Raw genomic sequence first — 25,787 nt, forward strand, 5'->3', positions numbered from 1 at the left:
TGGTTTTAAGTCTTCTATAACTGTAAATACAAATTTAAAGCTTTATGCATTCATGGTTTTACAGATTTAGCCAGCTGTTTTGTTTATAATTGTGGGATTTTACATTTTTTAATATATGATTTAGATTTTTTTCAATTTCATTGGCAGGTTGAATCATATTGAAAAAGAATTGTCTCTTTCCTCTCTATTAATGTGTTTGTAAATACAAATGTTTACTGGGAAAACTTTCACTTCTGTCACTTTTAAAACCACCCAGTGCTCTTACCTTTGCAAAACTGTTACAACTGAACTATAACCTGTCAGCTAATTAAAGACAGATGACATTGGTGCTACTGTGAAGCTATGCAACTCACTGTAATATAAAGACATTGAGCCATAATAGTTTGTTTTTCCCAAATGTTTTCATTATGATCATAGCGACATGTATGAAACTGTGTAATGCTGATTTCTTTTTAGCCACAAGGTGATGCTCTTTAGTCGCAAATGATTGGTTAACGGGGACCGTTGAGCACAGCGTCTTGAGTCAAATCAACTGACCAGAATATGTCAGTGTGAGAAAATCTCACATTACTGCTACTTCTATGTTGCACTATATACTGTATTTGCAAGTGCATGGATGCATTCCCATTATTTTATTGTAGTTTTTAAAGCGACATGTCTTTAATCTATGCGTCCAGTTTATGATGCTGTTTCAGTACATAGTCACAATTCCCTAAAGACAATAAAAGTCGCTTTTTGCTTTCCCTCGTCTCCCTCATTCTGGCTTCCATCTTCTACCGTAAGTAACTGTCTTGTCGCCAGCAAGCAGGCAGCAAGCTGCTTGTAAACTTTAGGCGCTTGCGGTAGCAAAAGAAATGCCAAATACAATTTAAATCTACACCAGTTGTAGGCTTATAACCAAACTATGACTAATGGTACCAAAAGGGGGGAAAAAAAGATGGAAAGGAAAAAAAATCACAAATGCTATTTTTTAGTCATTTGCAGAAACTATTTTTATGGAATTTGGGTAGGGGGGTTAGTAAGAATGAAGACTGCTATCCAGAACAGCAGGAATGTTTCACTGTCATTATGGTGTCCATGTCAATGCATGCTTGGTATTGTAAGTATATGTTGTAAACATCTGGGAGAATAGGTCTGCTTTTTCTCATGTTCTCTAAATAAACAGCAGACAGCTTCCATAATAGGAAAAGTATTGTTTTACATCTCCTGAGAAGTTATATTTAGTGTGCTTAATCCAAAATGAGCGTGAGGACTGCAAAATGACTTGCCTTAACTGTAATCAACTTCACATTCAATGGTGTGTGCATATCTACACACAATGGTGAATGGATGTGACTGGGCTTGAAGCCTATGGACTAAAATACACATGGAAGACTTTGCACGTGTAGCTCCTGAGCTAACTGAAATTCAGAAGCATGATTCAGATAAAAAATTTTCCTTCTCGTCTCAGAATGAATTCTTATTTTCAGCTTTGGAGCAGTTAGTTTGTGTTGATAAACTTTATTGTCTCTTTGGTTGCGAGTTGTTAGAAAGTGCTTATTAAACTTCACCGGCTCCAGCAGTGATGCAAAGTTATAAGTTGGCTAATATTCCACATTAATTGCAGCTTGTTTGTATCGGCTCTTCTTGAGGTCTCATGTTTTGCAAACTCTCCCCCACCAGACGATTGTAATTGCTGCCATGTCCTCCCACAGCTTCTGAGAGCTGCAGAATAATTCCTATTGTGCATTTGTGTGCATTCCTATTACAGCTCTGTGAAAGCAGAGGGATATTACCACCCCCCATAACCATAAAACACTGCTGTCTCATCTTTAATTAGATGGAAGATTTAAACTACACTGACATTTTTCCAATATAAATGTCTAAAACATCTGCATTCACACTTATATGCACAAAGACAGATTTATTTAAGCAACGCAGCAGGAAGATTTTCAGTTTTGTTTTTCCTCCTCTAATTGGTCAGTTAACAATTTATACCGTTCCTAGCTAAGTGATTTATTTATTTTTATTATGTTTGATACACATGCAGAATAGTTCTCTAGTACTGACTCAAGCCGAGCACCAGTGCCTATAAGATGAGGCGTCTATATGAGTTCTGCAATATCAACCGATATACAGAGTGACACACCGGACCCATTGCAAACTGTAATGGTGTACATGTAAGGTCTGTGTCTAACCTGAACTCAAAGCAACGAGAGCCCAGTTCTGCACCAACATCTGAACACCGATTTGCAATTCCACACAGCGAAAATATGAAATAGGAAAAGTTTCCTAAAAGCTACAATTACACTGTCAACAGTGGCCAGACTATGATATATAAACTGTTTTCACTAAATGGTAACCTTTGCAAAATAATATTTATTAAAAATTCCATCAAACTAAATAATAGCCTACAGACGCAGCTTATCATTCTGTTTTCCCTTTCAGCAGAGTCCGGTTCATGTCTTTATGCTCTGAGTGCCTTGTAGGAGCGCCTGGTGCTGGCATTAGGAGTGGGTTTGTGTTCCAGCTGCCTTCATAAATCCAAACAGCAGACCAGGTACGACTGTAGCTGTTTGTCCTTTTATCTGCATTAGGATGTAATCTCCACTCCTTTAGCTTTGCAGTGCTTGAAATATAGTGTTGTCTTATTTTTATGGCGGTGGTCACCCCTCGAGAAGATTCATGATCTATGGGGATGAAATGAACGAGTATGTGTGTGTGTTTTTTCCACCACAGCTCCCTGCAGCAACCTCTGTCTGTGTGGCCGCACTTGCTTATTATTTATTCTGCCTTTTTGCCTCCCTGGACCGAGGTGTTGAATCTTCATTCCCCCTGTGGATTCCCTTCCTAGAGACACACACAGCCTCTCCCTCTAGGTAGAGCCGTGCAGGTTGGGACCTTCTCTTCGGGGGCTTCGCCTGCAGGCAAACTTGAGAAAAAAGAGGTAGAAGAGAGATATTTGGAGTAGATTTGTTTTGTGAAGAGAGTCAGGGGAATGAAAAGGGGATCTCAGGAATGAGAGTAAGTTCAGGCAGGGTTCTGGTGTGTGTTTGTGTGTGTGTGGGGGGGTAGTTGCTGTATGAGGAGGCAGAGGAGTGGGGGTGGAATGGAGGGGTAGGGGTGGAGTCGGGGGCTCTGCTATTTGTAGATCCTTGTGATGGATGACTGGTGTGTGTATGTGTGTGTGTGTGTGTGTGTGAGAGAGAGAGAGAGAGAGACTGAGACTGCCTTTTTCTTTCTGCTCTTTCCCTATTCCCTCTCTCTTCAGGCAAGCAGAGCAGGACTGAGTGAGAGGAGGACAGACGTGTGCAGACCAGAGCGCACCAACTCCACAAAGACAAGCAAGAAGAGGAGTTTGTAAGGAGAACACAAGAGAAAGAAAAGAGGTTGTTTTTTCTTTTCTTTTGCACATCAGCAAACTGTGGTGGATATCAAACCTGCATCCAAAGAATTCCAGAAGAACAAAAAGGATTTTTACTGTTTCACAGCTGAGAAGAAATTCTTTCTTCTTCTTCTTCTTTCTATTGATATTCACCACACAATTAAATGATTGTAGCAGAGCTATAAGGTGTAGCAGAACTTCTGAAAGCAGACACAGAGGAAGAGGTGGACAGAAAAGTAAGAGGAAGAAGAGCAAGCTGCTGTGGTGGTGAACATGCCCATTACAAGGAAATGTTTTGAGGGAAGCATGAGCAGCCTGGCCATGCTGTGGATGTGGGTACTGATGCTCTCCGCTCTGATCACTGGGAACACCAGCGCCTGCCCAGCCCTGTGTACCTGCAGCGGCACCACAGTAGACTGCCACGGACTGGCTCTCAAAACCATGCCAAGGAATATCCCCCGCAACACTGAAAGACTGTGAGTACCAACTCTGTTTACTTCCTTATGTGTGTGTCTGTAACGGAGAAACTCTCATGTTTCATCTTCTCTCCCCACCGTTTCCCTACTGGTTTTCTAAACTGGACTGTGATAGTGCACATGACTTTGCTGAGACCGAAACAGAACAATAGCCCTGCCTGTAAAGCTGTGTGTGTGTGTTTGTTGTGTGTGTGTGTGTGTGTGTGTGTGTGTGTGTGTGTGTGTGTGTGTGTGTGTGTGTGTGTGTGTGTGCGCGCGCGCGCGCCTGTGTCTGTGTGTCAGTCACTCACTGGCATTCCAGTCAGGTATAAATAGACATGAGGGACTCGAAAGAGCAGGAGCAGATGTGTGCCTTTCACATGTGTACATAATTTAGTTTACACTTGTTTCTTGCAGGTTTATGTGATCTTCTTTCTAAACTTTGAGACAAAATGGACTGTGTCTCATTTTTGCTTCACTTTAGAGAAATAACTTTAAAAAGTAAAGTTTTACTCAGTTTAAAACAGAACTAACCATCTGCTTGTGGTTAGTTGAAATTCAGTGATATTTGGGGATCTGACTCCATCACTCATATCACAAATCTTTTCTACTTATCTCTGTATAAGAGATAAGGCCAGTGACTTTCCTCTCTCCCCTTGCCATGCCTCTGAGCTCTCACTCCAGAAAATTGTTAAATCATGTGCAAAATTAAGCAAATCTGCTGCTTAAATGAATCTTGCACAAGGATCACATTGCTGTCTTCTAAAAAAAAAACAAAAAAAAAAACAAAAAACAGGTGGGCAGATGGGTGATGGAGGGAGAGGTGAAGCCACACGCTGGCCTGCAGAGTGGAGTTTCTGTCTTTTCTGACATTCCTCTGAAAAATTCATCAGTAAATCAGAAGTGAGGAGTGCAAGGGGAAATAGATTGTTCTATTTCAGCTTTTAGAATATCAGTCATGAATAAAACATGCAGTGGGAACGGAGCAGCGAAAGCCTGTGTCAGAGGGAGCGTTGGCATAGTGGAAGCTGGCTGCATATTTTATGCTTTTCATATTTAATTTCTAAGAACACCTTTTTTTTTCTTTTTTTTTTTGTCTTGCCTGGCAGCCTGCATGCTTCCAGGTTGCATCGATGCACATGCCGGTTTAATAGTGAACCTGAGAGGAAACGTTTTCATTTTGTGGTTTCCTTTTACATGAATGGCCATTCACACTGGAAATATCCCTCGCTCCTCCACTCAAGAGCTTTTCTTGTGTTAAAAGTTGTCTGTGCATTTGTGGGGCACAAAGAGCTGAAAATCATTTGAGTATCTCTGGCTCTCATGAAGCACATTTGGTGCTCCGCATTTTAAACATGTTTTGTTTAACAGTCATGTGTAATTTATTCCTGGGTCATGGGTCTTTTTTTTTTTTTTTTTGCAACTCATGTGTGTGTGTGTGTGTCTGTGTAGGTCTTAGAATATAGCCGGTCTCTGCTGAGACATTCTGTTTAACAATAGAAGCTGTTCTCCTCTGTGAGCGGTTGTATAGGGTGGTTCATCAAGGTGATTGTACAAATCAACACAGCCCGACCGGCCCCACATGATGCTCCCATGTGCATAGCTAGATTTATGTGTGTGTTTGGAAAATGTCTGATTGTGTGGGGTGAATTTATGCAAACACCACTGGGGTCAAAAATGAATAATGACTTCTTGGAATTGTTCCAGAGGTTAGTGGTTCTTGTCTTTACTGTATAAAGTTACAAGGGTTTGTTTGTGTTCTGATTTTCTTTTCCTTTTATGCAGATGTGTATCAATTAGAGCAGTTCAAAGTGTGTGTGATGCTGCCAAGCGTTTAGTGGATGGATCACAACACAATACCAGTGTAGTGAAAAGACAGAAAGCTTAGCATACAACGGACTACGCCTCACTTTACCAGGCTGCTTTTCTCAATGTTCATGGATATGTGAGTGAATGGATGTGTGTGTTCATACTTATGTAAACAAAGCGATGCTTTAGTGTGTGTGTTCGTAAAAAGGAGGGGGTTGGTTTTTTGGGGAACGTGTGTGTATGTGTTTTGGGGGGCAGGTTGTGTGTATGGAAGCTGTTGAGGTAGACAGCAGAATCCCATTTGCACTTGTCAGTGTGGGTTTGGATCAGGTCTGACCCCTGCACTCCCCAAACCGAAGCCTGTAATGAGACTGTGAGCTCCATGTGTTAAAATCACACCCCGCTGCGTATGGGCCTCTGGCTGCTTCCTCCCCCTCTGTGTCCTCATCGCATCCATCCTGTGTCTTCTCTTCTCCCTCTTCTCTATTGTCTATGTGCCTTTTTATTCATACACTCGATAATCACATTTTAATTTTTAATCATATTGAAATCACACCCCTTTGAGAAAAAAAAAAAAAAAAGAAAACTGTAATGCTGATTAAAGCGATTTACAACCATTTGTTGGACAGGTATCAAACCAAACTGCAACACTTCTCTCTACTTATCTTTATAACAGCTGTTCTATTTACATTAAATGTGTGTCTTATCTGTGAATGAGCTGATTTGTAAAGGAGGAGGAGCTGTGTGTGCCTTCGTGTAAATTGCAAAAGTCCTGTTATTATGTGCCAGAAAATACCTTGTAGCGGTGCTGAGATCTGGAGGCATGCTGGAGCTCCTCCAGGATAGAGGAGGTGGAGGCTGCTCACCATATGCATGTATTCTCTTTTGTTTATTCATAACTTGATCATGTGCCTCGGTATGTCGACGTGCCTTCATGCGGTGAATAAGTAATGTTAGATCAACACACAGGAGGTTTAGTGTTGGTTGATGATGAGGGCTTCGGTTGCTTTGATAACTATGGATTTCAAGGTTGGCGGCAGGAGGGGGTTTGTGCTTGTGCCAGGGCATGCCTGCAGTGTTTTTGGCAGAGGCCTATAGATGGTACAACTGACAGTTCACCAGCCACCTGATCCCTAATTTACCCTGACATGGCTGAGCGCAGCCTGCCCACTACCTGCCAGCTCCATGTGGCTGAAGAGGAAGGGGAAAGGATGGGAAAACACAAAGAAATGAGGTCAGTGCCTAAAAAGTCAAGAACAGCACAGAAACGGAGGCGGTAATCACCGGTGAAAGGATTACCACGCAGAAGAGCAAGTGGTTTAACTCAACCCACAAAGCTAATAAATGAATAAATAGGATTGTGTTATTTATTACAAAGGGCAAGAGAGGTCTAGCCCGGAGGCAGATTGAATTTCCTTCAAGCCATTTTTTACAGTCTAATATATCTATCCTCATGGCTGATAATCCTGCAAGGAGTAATACTGCTTGGAATGAAGATCATTCAGAGAATGTTTATGCACACTGGAGCATTGTGAAATTGCAGGCCTGGGACTCAGTCAGATCAATTTACGGCCTGTGCAACACAGCTGTGGGCTTCGCTCTTGAATCTTGAGTAGGATGTCGTTAAATTTGAATTTATCATTATGTGATGTTTGTCTTTTCTTCTGCCAGTCAAAGTGTGGGGGCAACACGCAGGTAGCATATGCAGGTCATAGCTCATGCTACGGTATCCAGCTTTCATTTAGCCTGAGCACTTAGTAACCTTTTTACACTCTGGTCACCTTTTTACACTTAACGGACATGTACAGGCTGAGTGTTGCTTGTTTAAGCAGAATGATGGGTGACCGCTAAGCATCAAAGCCAGCTGCTCTGTGTCTATGTGCACCACAGACCCACTGGCCTGTTCTCCAGATGAGTACAGCGTCCCTGGGGATGTGTTTAATTGCTCCCATGAGAGCTAAGAAAAGACCCTTTCAGCAAGGGTGTGTGCGTGTTGTCAAAAAACACCTTTCAAAACCACTGCGTACACATATTTTTTTATGGACAGGCCTGACGTGCATAAATGGGATGTGTGCATGTGAACATGTGCATGCACGTGCGTGATTGTTTTGCACGGCTGTCTAAGAGGGCCTGTATTTCAGCAGACTATGAAAATTGAATTTGGAGAATCCACCTAGATCGCCTTTCATCTCTCAGAAGAGCAGCTTTGCTTTTAGCCCTTCAGGCTCTACAGCAAGAAGCAGGAGTGCAAAGGTGGTTTGGTGAAGTGCGTGTGTGTGTGGGTGTGTGTTAAAATGCACATCAGTGGACACTCAGCTATACCATAACACTGCTGTAATCCACATTTCCCAGTAGTCAATGCGCTTCTCTTTGAGACCAGTTCAAGAGCAAATTTTCGATACCCTTCCATGATCCACTTGAGATATGTCTAATGTCATACTGGAGTTAATGCATTTAGCAACATTAGTTCATTTTAAGATCTTGAGAATAACAGAACAATTAAAAGTCAGAAATGTTATTATCTTTATCTTTTGAATGAGAATAGGAAAAAAAACTCACAACATCTTAACTAGGTTATAAATAGTAAAATCTTTAACAAAATTATTCCTTTTTATTTCAATTAATCAATAACTTAATCTCCTCAGGATTAATGGCCTAGAAATGCCATTTTTTTTTCTATAGTAGGTGTTTTATCTAGTAGCAGATGAGCCAATATGTATCTGCTGGATCGGAGCGGGAGGTTTTAGTCTTTATAGGGGCAGGCAGACAGATTCAAGTTCAAGTGCAGCATCCAGCTGTCAGTGCACATCTGCTTAGCAAAGATCTTTTTAGTCCTGTTTGCAACACTTAAAATATAACAAAATGTGACGGAGCGCAGATGTTCCGTCACATTAAAGCTCATGATGAGCTTTAAAGTGAACATCAACGCAGCCGAAATGCCTCCATACAGAATCAAACCACAACAGAACCTCAGAGTCTGCTGCTGAACAAACTACAGATACGGTAGAAACCATGAAAGACCCCTTCAGTCCCCACTTCTGCTACAACCCTGTGTGTGTGTGTGTGTGTGTGTGTGTGTGTGTGTGTTCTTTTTCCATCATGTGGCAATAGCACACATTGGAACAGATGTTTAATTGATTCATTTTTAACCTACCAGAGCATCACAAGAAATCCATGTTTGATCACAGCTTCTATGGGTTTTTTTTTTTTTTTTTTGCTCCCACCCCCAAAATCTTTTCTATCTTTCTGTGTATCTGCAAAGTTTCTTTTTTTTTGCCTGTAAATGAGCTACATTTAAATAGAATAACTTTTGTACTTTTAAGAAACATGTGCACTTTTACAAGCTGTTGTTTATACAAGGAGATGAACTTGTATATGGACCCCACACTGGTCAAGGCTGTGAGAAGGAGCTGTGTGTGTGTGTGTGTGTGACTGTGGCAATGCCTGTGTGAACTCTACTTGATGTTTAACTTTCCTATCAGTAATCTTGCCCCTGAGGCCTGACTGAGCAGAATGAAAACTGTAAATAGCCCTTGAGGAGTCCAGGAGCAGGGGAAACACACTCAGACAGTCTTTATGTGCTGCACACACAAGCAGTTCCATGATTGCTGACACACACACACAGTAAAAATGTACAGTTGAGGACATTAGCTGCTTGTCTAAAAGCCACATTTCAGTAGAGAGAATGTTTTGTTCAAGCTGAGCAGAAATCTGATCTCTAAGTGTGGATAGAAGGGTTCCAGTTGGGTTTAAGAGAGGTATTTTGTTCAGGGTGGTTCTTTCTTACTTACTGACTGTCTTTCTTTCTCACGTTTGATGTCGACCCGTCATGAAGCCAAATAAAGCTGACTGTAAGGTGTCTGTAATGCCAAATCAAGAAGCACTTTGTCCACCTTGCCCTTCAGGCTTCATCTATCAATTGACATTTCCTGGACACTTTGTCAGCTCTTCACTGCTCCCTGGCCACTCGCTACACACTGCTACACACTGCTTCACACTGACACTTTCAGACAGCTAACAGCCGTGTCAGGGTGTCTTTGTCTTCCTCCTGTCGTTCGCTGACTCTCTTTCCACTCCTTTCTCTCCATCCTTGCATTTCACGGCTGTCACCTCCATATGCTGTTCAATCTGCAGAAGGAGGATTGTTTCGCTTGTTTACAGATTTTTCAACCTGTTCATTCATCAGTGTGGATAATTGATGGCATTATCAGTCTGATGACCGTTCCAGTTTTTTTTACATTGTGGTGTGTCAGGGTTGTGGCCATCAGATTGTTTCCACAGAGTGGATGTTGGATCGCAACATGCCACCAATCCTCAATCAGCTGTCTTCAGTCTTCCCTGCCAGGCTAAAGCTGTTCAGTACAAATGGTCCTGTGGCGATCCCTGCAGCAATGCAGATGACTGCTTTGCAAAGAAACAAAAAAAAAAAAAAAAAACACCTGAAAGTGCTATTTTAATCTAACTCCATCACAAAATATTCCTTATTATAAAAATTTGTTGTGCTTGTTCACTCTGAATACACCTTGACTTGTTATCATAAGAAAGTTTTTCAATTTTAAAAGTTGCCCCTGTGTGAAGAAATATTTTAATATTTTAGTTTGGTCTGGCTTGAATAGCAGCGTGTTCTCACCAGAAGATGAGTAATAGAGACATACATCACGACATCAAACATGGTGTCCTAATCCATGGTTGGAAATAATCATAGCCAGTTGTTTTGTGAAGGGCAACGTCCACGTGACATGAAAGGAACCACAATCCATCAATAACCGAATGCATAAAACCCCCGAATCGTGTATATTTTTCTAATCATGTTTTTAATCTACGTTTAATGTTAACCCTTCTCAAGTGAGAGCAAAGTACAAAAGTGTGGCATTACGTGTGAGAGTGAAGCAGAAAAGTAAAAAGACTCTGGCTTTTGATTTTGGCTCTCCAATATGGAGGACCACAAGCTTTAACCTCCTCTTTTTGAGAACTTACAGGCAATTCAACATGATCTGAAGAGTGTGTTATCATGCAGTGAGACCTTAAATGCAGATATAATGGACACATCAAAACGCTGAATGTCCAGATCACGTGGTGAGACATGAGCTACATCTGTGTATGGAAGCAAATAGTTATTTTGTCTTTCTATATTAATCAATGTTGTTTAAAAGCATCTTTAGAGCAGCCAAAGTTACACATCTTGCTGAGATGTTTTTGTCTTTTTTCTGCTTTCAGGGCAAAAAACAATTATGTTTACAATAAGCATTGTTTATGTGTATATAGCCGCTGGCTGCTGTGCTTGAGTTTGTTTCGCAATAACGTGTTTATATTGTCAGAGCCCATGTGAACATTTGTGTCTGCTTGAGTTTAATCTGTATTCTGCCCTTAGTGAGCCACTCGCTTATCCTCCCTTTAGTCCAGTCCTTCATTTTATGTAGCGTTGCTCAATTTGAAACAGGTCTGAAACAGGCACAGCAGAGGGACCCCGGCAGCTGGCAGAAATAAACGTAATGAGTTTTTGAGCATTGTAGCAGTGCTCCGAGGCTCTTTGAATTATAGAGATGTGGAGCGGTGAAGCATAGCTGCCGCGTGTCCACCCGAGGGAAGGTGCACCAGGAAATACTTTCAAGCATCAATCAGCTTGGGATGGAAGATGAAGAGGGATTAGATAGTGATGTCATAAATCCACTTTCTCCCCAGGAAGTGTGTCAGCAGTGGGAATTCTTCCCGAGGTTTCCAGAGGATGGAATGGATTTGACTGAAGCAGTTAGAGGTGGAAATCCTTTGCTGTAGGAACTCAGAACGATACCTAATCATTTTCAGCTTTTAAAGTAATTCTGCTGAGCTTTAATGTAAAAACCTGCACAGAGTCAGTATTGCAAAACATCTGCCCATGAAATGAGTTAACTCGCCTTTACTTCTCTGCCAAAAGTCATTGCTTTGCTCCTTTTGATTTAAGGGGGGGGGGGGGGGGGGGGGGGGGGATTGGTGACTGATACTGTTGCTAATAAACAGCAGATTTCTCCTTTGATAAATTGTAAATGAGTTTGACATATTTTGCATTGTTTAGATGTGGAATTAACAATGAGACAAGCATCGATGGGTCTAGACTGTTTGCATGTCTAGGGTCTGTATTCCTTAAACTTTCTGAGTCAAACAGATTCAGCTAATTTAGTAAATGCAGTTTGAAGCATCCGAGCTAACTGAGCATTCGTGTCCCACTGAGATTAAGCTCACACATGCTTTCACACACGAAAGTTTTTTCAGTGTCCAGATTTGTCCCAGAACAACAGAACACCTGCACAGACTGAGAAGTTTGGCACTCAGGAAGACTTGGCGAAATTTTCCAAACTGTACGCTGCAAAATGACATGCGAAAACTTTGTGTGCATAAAGCTGTTTAATCCATGAACCTACTCTGATTAGGTGAACTATCAAAGGCTGGAAGAGGCATTTAAGCATTTCCCAAATGTCTTGCTGAACTGGTGCATACCTAAACCTCCCAGGACAGCTCATTATCTGGAGTCACCTGATGCAAAACAAAGGATGAAGTCTTGATGCTTCAACAACTCAGCTCTGCAGTATTTGCAAAAGCTGCAGGAGAGGGATGTTTCTCTTGTTTATGTGTGACTCATATGTCCACATACATGCCCCCCCCTCCCATCATCTTCTATCTTCCCCCCTTTTTTAATGTCCTCTGAGTCTCATCCGCAGTGACCACCCTGAAGATAAGACATTGGAAATCCAGAAGTGTATGTGTGTCTGTGCGTAAGCACCTGTAATGAGCACCACATGTGTGTATCAGAGTCCAGGCTAATGAAGCCCAGTCCATTATTTATTTTCCCGTAGCTGCGACGCTCTGCCTGTCGATGCACCTGTGTATACACACACACACACACACACACACACACGCACACACACGCATGCATGCACGCACACACGTGCACCATCTGTCTGTAATGACCGCTCTCTTACATACTGCATAGCGTTACAGTCCCTGGAGTGGTCATTAGACAAGAGAGCGACTGAGGGAGAGAGACCTGTGCTTTCAGTATGAATTTGAAAACCTTTTTTTTTTTTTTTTTTTTTTTTTTTTTTTTGGGTTTTGCTTTGGAACGAAGGTTTGGGGTTCAGGACAGGGTGGATACATTATACTTAGAAAATGTGCAAAAGTGAGAGGAGCTCATTTTCAATGTGCTCTAGCTGGTTTGAGTAGTTTTTACGCTTTGTTTTCCCTTCTTATGTAAGAATACGATCTGCTACTGAGGTTGAGACCAGCCCGTCTCACAAGTTCATCTTGCACCTTTTAGATTTAAATGAGCAACACTTTTAAAAGGCTTTTTTGTTTTCTGTCAAAACCCTTGTTTATCAGTTATTATGTCTTTCCTTTTTGCAGCTACGGCCAGCTCTCAGCAGGGAGGCTGCTCCCATTATATCCACAGCACTTAGCTTTCTGGCCTTGTGGCCCTACCCAAATCCCCTCTGCTGGCTCCTGCTAATCCCCAGCAATCGTAGAAGGACATGGCAGACACAGAGGGGGTAGGGGGTGGAGAGGGAAGGTGTTGAGTGGGTTTGGTGGGAGAGAGTTGAAACAGAAATACAATCGAGCAGCTAAAATGTGGCTTCCATTTTAATAGGACTTCGTAACTCCCAGTTGGAACGGAGCATGAACTTCGCTTTAGCGTAATCCTCCTGATTCTGCCCAGCAGGGCGTTTTATTTTTGACATCACAGCAATTTGCATTTCATAGAAGAAAAAAAAAAAACGTTGCCGTTTACAGACATTTTCTGCATATATTATACCTGCATTGGGCTTTTGTCTGAGTAGTTCTACTGACAGTGTGTGTATCAATTGTGTCTGAAGTGTGTGACTGTGTGTGTGAGATTGTGACTCAGGTATCAGTAGTTAAAGAAGCCTCCATGCCACTTTCTGCTTCCTTAGTCACCATGGCTGAACAGTTCCAGTGGGAGAACAATGATGAATTATGAATTCATGTTTGCGTGTCTCTTTTTGCAGGGAGCTGAATGGAAATAACCTCACACGCATCACCAAGAGTGACTTTGCTGGACTCAAGTACCTCAGAGTTCTGTAAGTACTTGCCATTGTGTTCATGCGTGGTGACGAGACCGTTTGTATGCGTAGAAAATGTCAGTGTTTTGAGTTTATCTCTTCATGCATACCTGAGCTGTGTGTGACCTCGCAATCCGCCATCTACTGAGTTGCTGCTCAAATTAGCACAAACCCAGTGAAATGGCAACGCATTCGTCAAGAGCCCCACTCAGAAGTACATTAAGCTACCGAGTGCCTGCAGCTATCAAAGTAATGGACTTATCTCTCAGCGTATTCTGCTTGTTGTGGTTGCACTGATTGTCCCTTAGACACACACACACTTACTTTTCCTCTGTTCCCACACCTCCACATGCTAGCTGCACACGAGCGCCGCTTCCATAGACTCTCAGCACGGTTAACACATTCAGGTGAAGCCATTGACTCCTTTCGTGGTTAAATTAAACAGCACTTGTGATTTCAGGTAATAAAGTAGCTGTAAAAGTGTCTGTACGCATACAAGCGTGTGTACACACTTGTGAGTGGAGCGATAGGTATTAAAAACACTGCCTGAGGGGAAGCCGTGTAGACCTGAATATGTTTTAAATGTAACACGAGCCGAGCATAATTCCTACAACCCAGCAAAGCCTGACTGTTTTCAAGCCTCATCGTTACTTGCCCATCCCCCTGTCCTTCCCTTCTTTTCGCAGCCGCGATCCCAACGGTCTGCGTCCCCTCTCGTCATCTGCCTCCCTTTCTGCTCCACCTTCTACGCCCCATCTGGAGGTTAAATGCCTGCATGTCGCCAGCTTGTCACGAGCAAGTAGAAAGGAAACAACTTCTTGTAGGAGGACTAAAAACAGAACTTCCCTTGCTGCAAAGGCTCTGATTCTCCTGCACCGCCTGCACTTCACTCTCTCTCTCTTACACACACACACACACACACACACACACACACACACACACACACACACACACACACAACTCACTACTTGAAAATTAGCCAACCATGTATATAATACAGGAATGACATGTTGTAGGTTTGCTGCTGTTTGAGCTGCTTCTGTGGGGCAAAAGCATTAAAAGCAACAGCAGGTTGACCTCTGATCCTGCTGACCTCTGGGCAACCCTTGGTAGGTAAAAAAAAAAAAAAAAAAAAAAAAAAACAAGGAACGGAGGTTTATCTTTACAGTCAGCTGTCGTCTGTTCTGTCAGCCTAAAATCAACACAGCTGATTTACCTCCATTTATTTGACACTGGATGTTTAACCATTCTAAAAGAGCAGAAACTCTGTGTTGTTTCTTTGCATGTCAGTGAGGAAAGTTAGGACAATAAAGCAGAGAGAAAAAGTAGATAGAAAGGCACCAGAGAGAAATTGAAGGCTACATGGCCTCGGGGTGTCTGCAAAAAAAAAAGTTTTCTCTATTCAGAAGTACTCATCACACTTTTTTTTTTATTTTTTTTTTATTTCCATCTAAATTCATGAGGAAAAAGATCTGAAGTGAATTGCACTTTTCTCTCCATGTTTATGGAGTGTGAACAGTGATTAGCATTTATATTCGATGGGGAGGAAGCCCAGACTGCTGAGTTGCAGCTCGCCACAGGTTCACAGGAGACATGAGAGCTTAGCTTCAACACAGAACAGTTGTGCACCTAATGAAGGAAAGCTCTTGTTGCTTCTAATGCTGCTGGACACTTTTCTCTCCTTCCTGACTTTGTGTTATTGTAACACTTCCAAAACTATCCAAGCCTCTTTTTGGCTGTTAGCTTTGGCCGTGTAGTTGAGGAAAAGATGTGTTTCTGCTTGTGCAGATGCATTTTATGTTTGTTTATGTATGGTTAACAGCACCGATGTAGCGCCTGAAACTCCAGTGCTGCCGTCCAACAAGGACGTCTTCTGCTTTTCTTTGATTGCATCAATTGTTGAGATGCTGGAACTCAAGCCGCACGTTCTGATCCCCTGCTTACTTTTCATCTCATCTCAGTTGTTACACCCTTCGGACCACACTAGAGCTCACACTTACACTCGCTGAGCCACCTTGGAAACTTTCCTGGCTGCTATCCCAGCATCCTTTGCCAGGATTCCACAGTGTGCCCCCAGTCCCCGCCGCTGCCCTGTGTGTGTGTGTGTGTGTGTGTTAAAGAAAGTGAGAAATGCTAAATATACTGAAGTCAAAGATGCTGTGAGAAGTCTCATCACCCAAACACCTAAAGCCTCCTATACCTCATTAAAGCTTGTACAGTCATCAAAGTCATCAGTTTCTCTCTGTGCCCTTTTCTGCAGGCAGCTGATGGAGAATCAGATTACAGTGATCGAGCGTGGAGCGTTTGATGACATGAAGGAACTGGAGCGACTGTGAGTATCATCTGGAGGTTTTCGTACACAGACTGGATACATTATTTCTTTTACAAAAACTTGAACTTGAAAGGAGAACCCCACACATCTGTTGATCTGCTTTCAGTACATGCATTTGGTTGAAGGTAATGACATTAACATTAGGGACCAGTTGTATAAAAAGTCAGGCACTTCCCTGTCAGTCTTTTGTGGTTTGATGGTGCTGAGAGGGTACAGTGATGGCTGGAAGTATTTTTTTTATTAGCTTTGCCTGACAGGAATGCCCTCTGTGGAATATGTGGGCTTAAAAGGCCTCCCCCACCGCAGGCCTTGGCTCATCTGGACACCACCAGGATTTCTCAACAGCTTGTAAAGTGGCTGGGAAAACACACAGACAAACACAATCAACCACACCTCAACTTGCTCATTAGTAAATCAATTGCGCTACCCACATGGAAACCTGCACAGCAGATGACTTTATGGACACACACACACTCCCTCTTAGGGAGACACGGTGGTTAACGTATAAAAAGTCTTTTCTCTGATCTGAAACCCACATTTACCAGCTATGTTACTAATCTTGTGGCAATGCACACCTCTACTTTTCTCCTCGATATTCAGCCGATCCAGATATTCACTGGATAATTTCATGTGCCACACCAGTGAGGAGATCAAGCGGCTCATTACCATAAACTGCAGCAGCAGAACATTAATGTCTGTTATGCTCTAAATCTCCTTCTCAAGTTGGCCAGGCACTCTTCTCAGAGTATACAGTCAGGGGCATAAGTCCCAACATCTGTATGAATGTATCTAAAGACATGATACTGGCCTGCCTTTCACATTTGCAGCCTTTCTGTGCCGTTGCATTCACTCCTTTGTGCCTCCAATGGGCCTTTCAGAGAGGAGAGAGTTGTGGTTTCCAACAGATTAGCAACAGTCTGTTCCTCATTGACTCAATTGTATTTGCATAAAGCCCGCGAGTCTCGGATGTTAGTAGTTTGACATGGACTTGCAGGGGCTTTATCTTGCTCATCCACATCCTAACTCTGTTTTGAGGAATCTTGTATTGATAGCCTCTCCCAGATCGAAATGAGTTTATGTTCACATAACTGGTAAATGTGATTCTCTTATTTAAATGGAAATGTAGTTTTTCTGTTGTTCTGGGGAAGTCAGCGGAACACTGCGTCCTGCGAGGCGCAGCATTGTAATTTAACTGTACTGGGACAATTTACGGCAATGTCTCTGACCAGCAGTTCAATTCCCCTGAACTTTCAGTTGGATATTTATGTGACATTCAGAGCACATTGAAACACAATAGCCTGTGGCTAAGCTGATTCCATTGCAGCTAGAAAAGAAATTGTTCGCAGCCATACTCACTCAAGGACACGCATGCAAACTCACCGGCTGATCGTACGTCTTTCCTGCCGCAGGCGGCTGAACCGTAATCAACTGCAGCAGCTTCCTGAGTTGCTGTTTCAGAAGAACCCTGCACTGTCTCGACTGTAAGTACAATCTATGCTGTTTTTGTTTTGTTTTTTTATTTTTCAAATCAGTGCAAACAGTACAACATCTCTCTTTGTCCTTTTTCATGATTGCTCAAACAGCCAAATGTTATTCAAAGATGTGAATCTGATCAGCGTTGGTTTTGGTTTGATTTGATTTAAACACAAATAAAGAAAGATTTGGATGGAATTTAAGTTTGTTAAAGGAACAACGAGGCTTTGTGAGAGTTATTAGTGTGTCAGATCTTATTATAAAGGAATGAGCTGTTGTTTGCACGTTGTTGGGTCTTCCTGCCAAGTCACCTCAATGTCACTCTGCATATGAGAGAATCCACGAGTGGCGAGTAGTTGATGCGACTCAATAGACACGCTTCTGTAAAGGACTTCAAACTTAAGACTGGGTCAAAGGACGTCTGCGGCACCGAATCTGTTTGTGTTTTCCTCCGCTTCCCTCCGTTTCAGTCCATTAAAACTTCTTGATATTCTGCATCCCTGGCTCCGATTCCTCCATCTGGGTCCTCACCTCCACAACCCTCGTGACAGAATCAGGTCATTCTAGTTCAAATCCTCCAAGATCCCTCTGCCAGTGGACTCCTCCTCCATCATATGAATGAATGTGTCATCACACTTTTCAATTCATTCTAAGACCAGTCCTGCACTGTCACACACTCACACATCATTCTACTTATTCAGCCTGTGCAGTTAGATGTCCCAAAGAAAGGCTAAACCTTTACTCCCATCTGCTGCACGGCTTAACAGTTATATTCCTTCTTTTTTTTTTTTCTTTCTTTGGGATAATCATTGTCCTTGTTACCAGCTGATCATTCCAGCTCCCATTTCAGTTCAGATTACCTGGAGCATCTGGGAATAATGAAACAGTGGGAGATGGAAAAATCATTTCCCTCCTGTCTATCCTCATAGTGGTACGGCTAACCAATGACCCCAGCTCCAGCTCTCCATATGTTTATCCTTTGTTTGATGTTTAACACCATCTTGAATCTATCTGTCACTTCCTGGTAACTATCCCCCCATGTCACCTATATTTATGCCAAAACTGGCCTCCACAGCTGGAGGGCAAAGTCTCTTCCTCAAGGGCAAGGATGACCTTCTCCAGGTTCGCTAACACTGGGCAGGACTAAATTGTCTGTCGAGCTGGAATTCAGATGTAGAGCAGGCCGAGGCCTTCCAGACCGGTGGACGGCCTTGAGCAAGTGTGATTAGTCCATCTGGAGCAGCAGGTCCTGCCAACAGCCAGAGGATTGTGCGAACGCAGCTCTGCTGTTCTTCCAAGCTAACTTCATGGTCATTATTCTAAACCAAGAGCTGGCTTTCCTGCAATAATCTGGAGAATGAGACACTGTTTAACATTGCTATGTGTCTGAGTTTACACTCGTTTGTTCGTCCTGGCCTGGATAAAAGAGATCTGGAATGGAGCTTGGAGCTTTTCAGGTGTAAAAATGCCAGTAGTTTAATATTTTCAGCAAATGTACAATCAAGGACCATGAAATTGATAATAACTCAGTTTTTATGGTGCATGTGGATGATTGACAGACGATACTCTGCTATAGACTTCCAGTGCTTGTTAAAGATTAATACTGGCAATGTGGGATTCGAAGCAGCACTTGAAGACAAAGGTTTTTTTTTTTTCCTAAGGTGTGTTTTAAGTCCGGTGTGTCTGGACCGCACTTCGGCTTCTGGTTGAAGTCTGAAGCTGTTCGGTTCCAGCCTTGCTGTGCACTCGCCAGAAGCTGTTAATGGACTTAAAAGGTCCTCATCTCCCAGAGGAAGAGTTTTGATGCTATTTTATGTGTGTATTTGCACATGTGTCTGAGGGTGACTTAGAAAGGAAGAAAGACACTCAAATAGAGTCAGTGTGAGTTTGTGCACGTGTGTGTGTGTGTGTGTGTGTGTGTGTGTAGGGGGGTTGTCTTTGCACTTGCTCAAAAAGCTCAACGGGGCTTATTAAGGTCCACCTTTATGATCCCAAAAAATGTTGGTTAATGTGAAAGCCCGCTGCCCTGAGGTGGAGCCCTAACCCAGATGGTTTCTCTTCTCTTGCAGGCAGGATTACTTGCTCCTCTTCTCCTCTTCTTTACTTTTGCACCATTGCCGTCTCTTCTTCTCTCTTCTTTATTTTGTTGCGCTCAGTTTGAAGCAAGGGCTCCAGGGAAAACTTGTCTAACAAAGTGGCTATTTGTCGCCGACATCCTGCTGAGGGGACAAACAGAAAGAAGGGCAAGAAGACGGAGGAGCAAGAGGATAGCACATGAGATCGTTGTTCTCATTAAACTTTAGAGGAAAAGCTACTGGGTTAATAAAAGACTGTCTGTTAAATGAGCAGCTGAGTGTTGTTTTGTGGGAAGTTTTTAAACACTTCCCATGCAGTCATTAAGCTCATGGGGTAATGAGTTTTCACTACAAAGGGAAGATGGAGAATTAATGCAATTGCTCTTGCTGTGGCACTAATTTTGGAAAGAGGGCCCTCCTAAAACCTACCGAGATGAAAAGGAAAAAAAGGAAAAGCACATTTTCATATGCAGAAATAATGACTTTTTTTCATCTAGTTCTTCTAAAGCTCAAAACTTTTTAAGTTGCAGATGCAGTGAGCCTTCCCGTGCATGCGCACACAGCAGATTAAACAAGCACGTGTTTAAAGTTTAGCTTTCTGCTTTCTGTTTGAAAGCATAAGCTCTCCATATACACTTCTGCTCCACTGCATCTCTGCATGCCTGAGAGACACAGAGAGTGATGTATGAGGGGCAGAGGAAAGATAATTAGAATTGATTGGAGATGATTAGCGATAGTTAGGGTTAGTTAAAGCTGCCTGTGATGGATGGCACCAACAAGAAGGTATGGGAAAGCTACTGCGGAGGCGAGAGGCGCTGCGAACAATAACAGTGAAAATAGAGTTGCATTCATCACTGTTAACGACCTGTTGCCCCTCACCTACCACCCCTTGACATCTCCTCATCCCACTTCCACTGCACTTCAGATCTGTAATCTACTCATCCATGGTTGTAATTAGTGTCTTTTCGCAGTGGGAGAGCAGGAGGAAGGAAGGACTGCAGGATGAAGGGGAGAAGAAGCATAGGTGAGCAGATTGGGAGGAGTGGAGAGCAGTTAGCCTGATAGCTGGCCCCAGGGAATAGCATCTGGTTGCAGCTCAGGATGGGAGGTTGGAGGAGGAGGTAGAGGGGTATTTTGTGGTTTTCTGATTACCATGTTGCTTCTTGCTGCCACAAACAAATACCAGCAACAACACAAGTTTGTTTGAAGGGGTGTTGCTTTCATTAATGGCCAGCGTGGGGTAAGGGGGATAGCAGGGAGAGGATTTCCCTTGTGTATCGCCCCGGGAGGTATGGAGGAGGAGCAGGGAAGTGGGAAGGGTGTGGTAGTACCTGCTCTACAGGGGAGCTGAGGAAATCCTGGCAAAGTATTTGGAAGTGGGGGCGTGTCTCATCACTCGCTGAGATGCTTCATTTTTCAGTTTCAAGTTAATACTTAGCAACGGGCGTCCCGATGTACACAAACCCCAAACACACACGCTGAAGCTCACCGAGACGTTCACACACACACACAAAAAGGGAAACGTAAATAACAATAATTAGATACAAACTCACACAGAATATGGTTATAATTACAACTCTGTGTCCTAATGTGTGGATGGTTTGCACGCACAAGGGATTACACCCTTTATATGGCTTTGACTGCAGATAAAAGAGCCGCGTCGCTGTGTGTTAATGCCGTTAATGCTGCCTCCTCTGTGTTTGTGTTGGAGGGATGCTGTGTTTTGTGTTTGTTGATCGCTTGATGCTTAGGGAACAGTAGCTCAGTGTGAGAAGAAAGAGCTGTTTGGGGGAAGGAAGTCTAGAATAAATAATGTGCACTATCATTAAACCTATAAATCATTTCTCTGTCGCCGTATTCCAACTTGTTTTTTGACTTTGTTATCATTCAATAAGCAGCTTTTTCTCCTTCTCATCTCTGTCAGATTGGTTGGCTTGTAAACTCGCTCTGTTGTTCCAGGACGGCAAAGCAAATTAACTCTTTTGACATCAACTTTTTGTGTATGACTGCATAAAAGGCCGATGTGAATGTGGTTTCTTTTTTCATTCTTTCTACTCCCGACTTAAAGTGTTTGTATAACACTGGGTTGTATTTGTCCGTGCATATGTGTGTGTGTGTGTGTGTGTGTGTGTGTGTGTGTGTGTGTGTGTGTGTGTGTGTGTGCGTGCATCTGGCAGGCAGTTAATGCTGGAAGCTGGTCTTGTTGTTTCCCTCTCTTTGTCTCTGCTGATGAATGACCTGCCTCAGTGTGCTGGGTCCTCTCACACTCTCTCTCCCTCTCTCTCGCTTTCCCTGCGAAGACTGTTTGGGTCCCCGTTTGACAGCAGTCGCCATGGCAACCCGTCTTTATCAGGAGGTTTCTGTGCCATCAGTGGCAGACATCCTGATTTTTTTTTGACTGTGGCTTGTTTGACACTAAACACTAACAAGTCAGACCTCAGTGACTTTAACTAGCAAGCATGATAAAAAGAGAGAGAGGGAAAAAAAAGCTTCATTGAATGTCTCAGTTAAAACAAAATTATTATTTATTCGTCAGCATTTTTTCTCTACATTAATATAATATTTTAATTAATTTTGCCCACACTTTTACATGTCCATCTCTGGGATGTGTGATTCATTTACTTAAAAAAACAGTGTTACCAAAATTTCTATTTTCTGGATCAAAAATGTGATCAACAACAACAGATGATATAAAGGCAGACTGACATCAGAGAGATATAAGTTTGGCTGAATAATGTCAAAATATTATAAACAGAAAAATGTTATTTCTTTAAAATAACAGCTGAAAATATTTAGAAATCAGTGTCATGTTCTTCCCTGCTGGCAAAAATTAGTTTTTCATCGAGACGAGGTGATTTTTTTTTTTTTTTTTAATCCTAACCAGCAGTAGTCACACACGACTGATGTTCTTGAGTTCAAGCTGCTTGATCCCTGCAACATTTTTACAAGTAAAATCATGGAATGACTTTCTGTCTTTCACCTGGAATAACTTCCCTCAGTCAGACTAGTGGGTCTTTCCTCTGGAGCTCACATAGATAAGACACGGTAAAGACATTTAAGATTGTTTTTCTTTCATGCTTCTTTGCCTACAGCTGAATAAGTATTAGATGTGTTTAAATGGACAGGCAGTTTACTTTAGTATTGTGGATCTTTGTTTCAAATCAATATATTTACATTAAGATGTGAATGAAACTTCTCATCAGTTTAAAAAAATGATTGATAAATATTAAGTGGTATATTTTTCTTGTCTTGGAAGAACTAATGCTGTTAAGTTCCAACGTTGTTAGAACCAAATAAATGTAAGGTTTGAGTTTAGACTTTCAGAAGGGGGATGACCCAGCGGCCAACCCAGAAAATACCTGGCAGGACTTCACTCCCTGCCCCTGCCCTTCTTCCTGCCCGTGTCCTTGTCAGCTGGTAAAAGTGGCTTTTATGACTTGTCACTGTTTTCTTTACGAGTCAAACCGTGTGTGAGAGAGAAATGCAGACCAAACCATGTGAGCGGAGCGGAAGCCAAAAGGGGGTAATTTAAAAACCACTCTGCCATCTGAAATATTCACAACCGCAGCACAAAGGGGACTAAGAAAGAAAGAGGCCAAAGAACAGACAGAAGAGGAGAATAAAGTTGAAGAACAGAGAGGAGAGATGGTCAGAGGTGCAAAACGGTGGGGCAAAGATGCAGCATAAGTAAGGGGGGGCAGTGTTTATATTTCTTAACGATTCTGTATCCTTCCTTGTGAATAATTGAAAAGATGGATTGAGGCTTGTTAAATATTCACACTGAAGCGCTGGGACATCAGTGGTCTCTGTGTGTCTTTGTCCAGTGTCTGGTACACACTGCTCTACATACACACTTCTGCCGGATCCGCTGCTCTAAATATTCAAACAAGCAAACATACATGCACACAAGTTCTGTAGTGATGACCATCTCCATCATAGACATGCACGTTGATGTATGTGTGTGTGTGTGTGTGTGTGTGTGTGCATGAGCGTCTCCACACTGGGGACAGGTCTGGTCATTATGAATTGATACAGCATGAATAAGACATCACAGTGTGGTCTAAATCCGTCATGAGTATACACACACAGGGATTTCACTCGCGGAGCTGCTGATGGAGGGGCGCCTCCTCCTTTTCCTCGTCCCCTCTGAGCGGCTGCCGACAGTTTGCCTCTGTGACGGCTGGCTCTGCCGCCTCCAGATTGGAACTGACACAAACGGGAGAAAAGGCTACCCTCATGTCCTCACATCCACACACAAGCATTTACACACACACTTACTCTTGAATCTCAAAGCAGGGGTTTGAGGAATGCTGCAGGAATAACAACCAGTGTGATACTTGTAGGGTAGTCCTGTTTGGGGGTGTTTGGACACACACTCAATGCTTTCATGTGTACATAAAAGGTCTGCAGTGAAGAAGTATGGAGTATGAAAGCAATAATCAAAATGAGAAACTCACATAGTTCATCAGTCATTGCAGAGTTCAGTTTCCCTGTGATGGGCGTTTCCCTTCCTCGGTGCATCTGTCCATCTCGTCACGGTTCATTTGAAAATCTGGGGATTCGATCAGCTCTATCTGGATCATCATCTGGAAGTGTTGTGTGTTCGTGCTGCTTAGCAGAAAAAAATGCTGTATTTGTGTGTAATCTGTAGTTATTAGCTGTTAGGGTCTGGACTGTAGACTCTGCAGCTCGGCATTGGAAGTAGCCCAAGCAGACCCAAACAGCCTCTCATATTTTGGGCTGGGAGAGAAGGGGTTAAAAAAAAAAACAACTTCCTAACATCCTGCAAAGCAGAAAGACACACACAACCCACGCATGCCCAGCGAACTTACACGTGTACAGTAAATGATTGTTCCCACCCTATCCTGTGGCCTCGGGGTCAATCTCTGATAAAGGTTTTTATTCAAAAACATATGTCTACACACACAGAAACACACACACACACACACACTACAATCGCACTAATGCCAGTGCACACACACTTTGCCCACCTCATGACGATTTGCTGCTGCTGTACCAGCCAGCTGATGCAGCGTAAAGACAAAGGATGTTTACCATTTCTTAACAAGCGGAAGACGCACTAAGAAAGAACTGGGAGGTGAAACAGTTCAAAAAGTGGCTCGTGTATATTTTCTGACGAAATCGGATCCAACTGCTTGGCAAAAGTGCTTTGCAATAGATGGAAGGAGATTTTTGGATTTTTAGAGTGTATGTGTAATTATAGGCTTTTGGTGCATCCCTTTATCCTCTGGAAGGAGAGCCTGGGTTAAACTCCTTCCTCTTCCCTGTGGCTGTACTTTTGTTTGTTTGTGCAAATGTATGTTTTTTCTGTCTGGTGAGCATTCTTAAGGCTTTATACTTAGTGTACCTCCAGGCTTTTTGTTCTCCAGACTCCCAGGCTACAGAGCTGGTGCTACTGCATGTTTCACAGCATAAAAATGGAGTTTAGCGGGTCTTTGCAGTGATGTTGCTCGGTACGCATCCGTGATGCATCAAAATCTGAACTCCCTATTGATACATCCTTTGGATGCACCTCATTTTCCCATGAAAAATGATTCATTGTGAACAACAACTCGTGTTGTCAGTAACCAGCAAAAAAAAAAAAAAAGAAGCTTTGTCAGCAGACCAGACAAGCACTGTGTCAACCCTCCATGCGTCTAAAAGACACGCAGACATGACCTCTGTACACACCGTCTCGCATCATGCTGACTTAGCTGCAACCAGAACCAGTATGCAGTCACCATTCATTTCACTTTAGCAATTAAACACACTGACTTTATAGTAAGTTAAGTCAAGAGTTGATTAATCGACAATGAGCTCATTCATGTACCGGTAGATTATTTAACTTTTAGGGGATGTACATTAATGAAATAAATAAAACATGCTCTGGTGGCAGTGATGAAAACTACACTGAAAATACTCACTAGACAGCGACTGCGCATACATGCTGCTTCTGACGAGATCCCATTTTTCTCAAGTAAACAGGAAAAGTAGAGCGCACAAATGCCACTGAAGAAGAAGATGAAAAGTATCACTGGTCAGCAGACTATTTCAGGGGTATTTTCTGCTTCTGCTACCTCTGCACTCCCCCCTGACTCTGATCAGCCTACTGACAGAATCTCAATGATGTACTCCCTTGTCCCTTTTATTCCATTGTAATAAATAGAAGAATATAAGAACAAGAAATATTTTTTTGTAAATATTTGAAATTTGGGACCCATTGAATTT

General features: G+C 42.5%; 1 protein-coding gene across 1 annotated transcript in view; it reads left to right on the forward strand.

The window, feature by feature from the left end:
• Positions 1 to 3,284: 3,284 nt before the first annotated feature.
• The window catches only part of slit1a (slit homolog 1a), an 84,049-nt gene continuing 61,546 nt past the window's right edge, over positions 3,285 to 25,787 (forward strand). The window contains exons 1-4 of the mRNA XM_079249388.1: positions 3,285 to 3,840; positions 13,626 to 13,697; positions 15,940 to 16,011; positions 17,421 to 17,492. Coding sequence (XP_079105514.1) covers positions 3,638 to 3,840; positions 13,626 to 13,697; positions 15,940 to 16,011; positions 17,421 to 17,492 — 419 coding nt within the window. The 5' untranslated portion in view covers positions 3,285 to 3,637. The remainder of the gene's footprint in view (positions 3,841 to 13,625; positions 13,698 to 15,939; positions 16,012 to 17,420; positions 17,493 to 25,787) is intronic.

The sequence above is a fragment of the Telmatherina bonti genome (genome assembly GCF_933228915.1).
Source record: "Telmatherina bonti genome assembly, chromosome: 11".
Lineage (NCBI taxonomy): Eukaryota > Metazoa > Chordata > Actinopteri > Atheriniformes > Telmatherinidae > Telmatherina > Telmatherina bonti.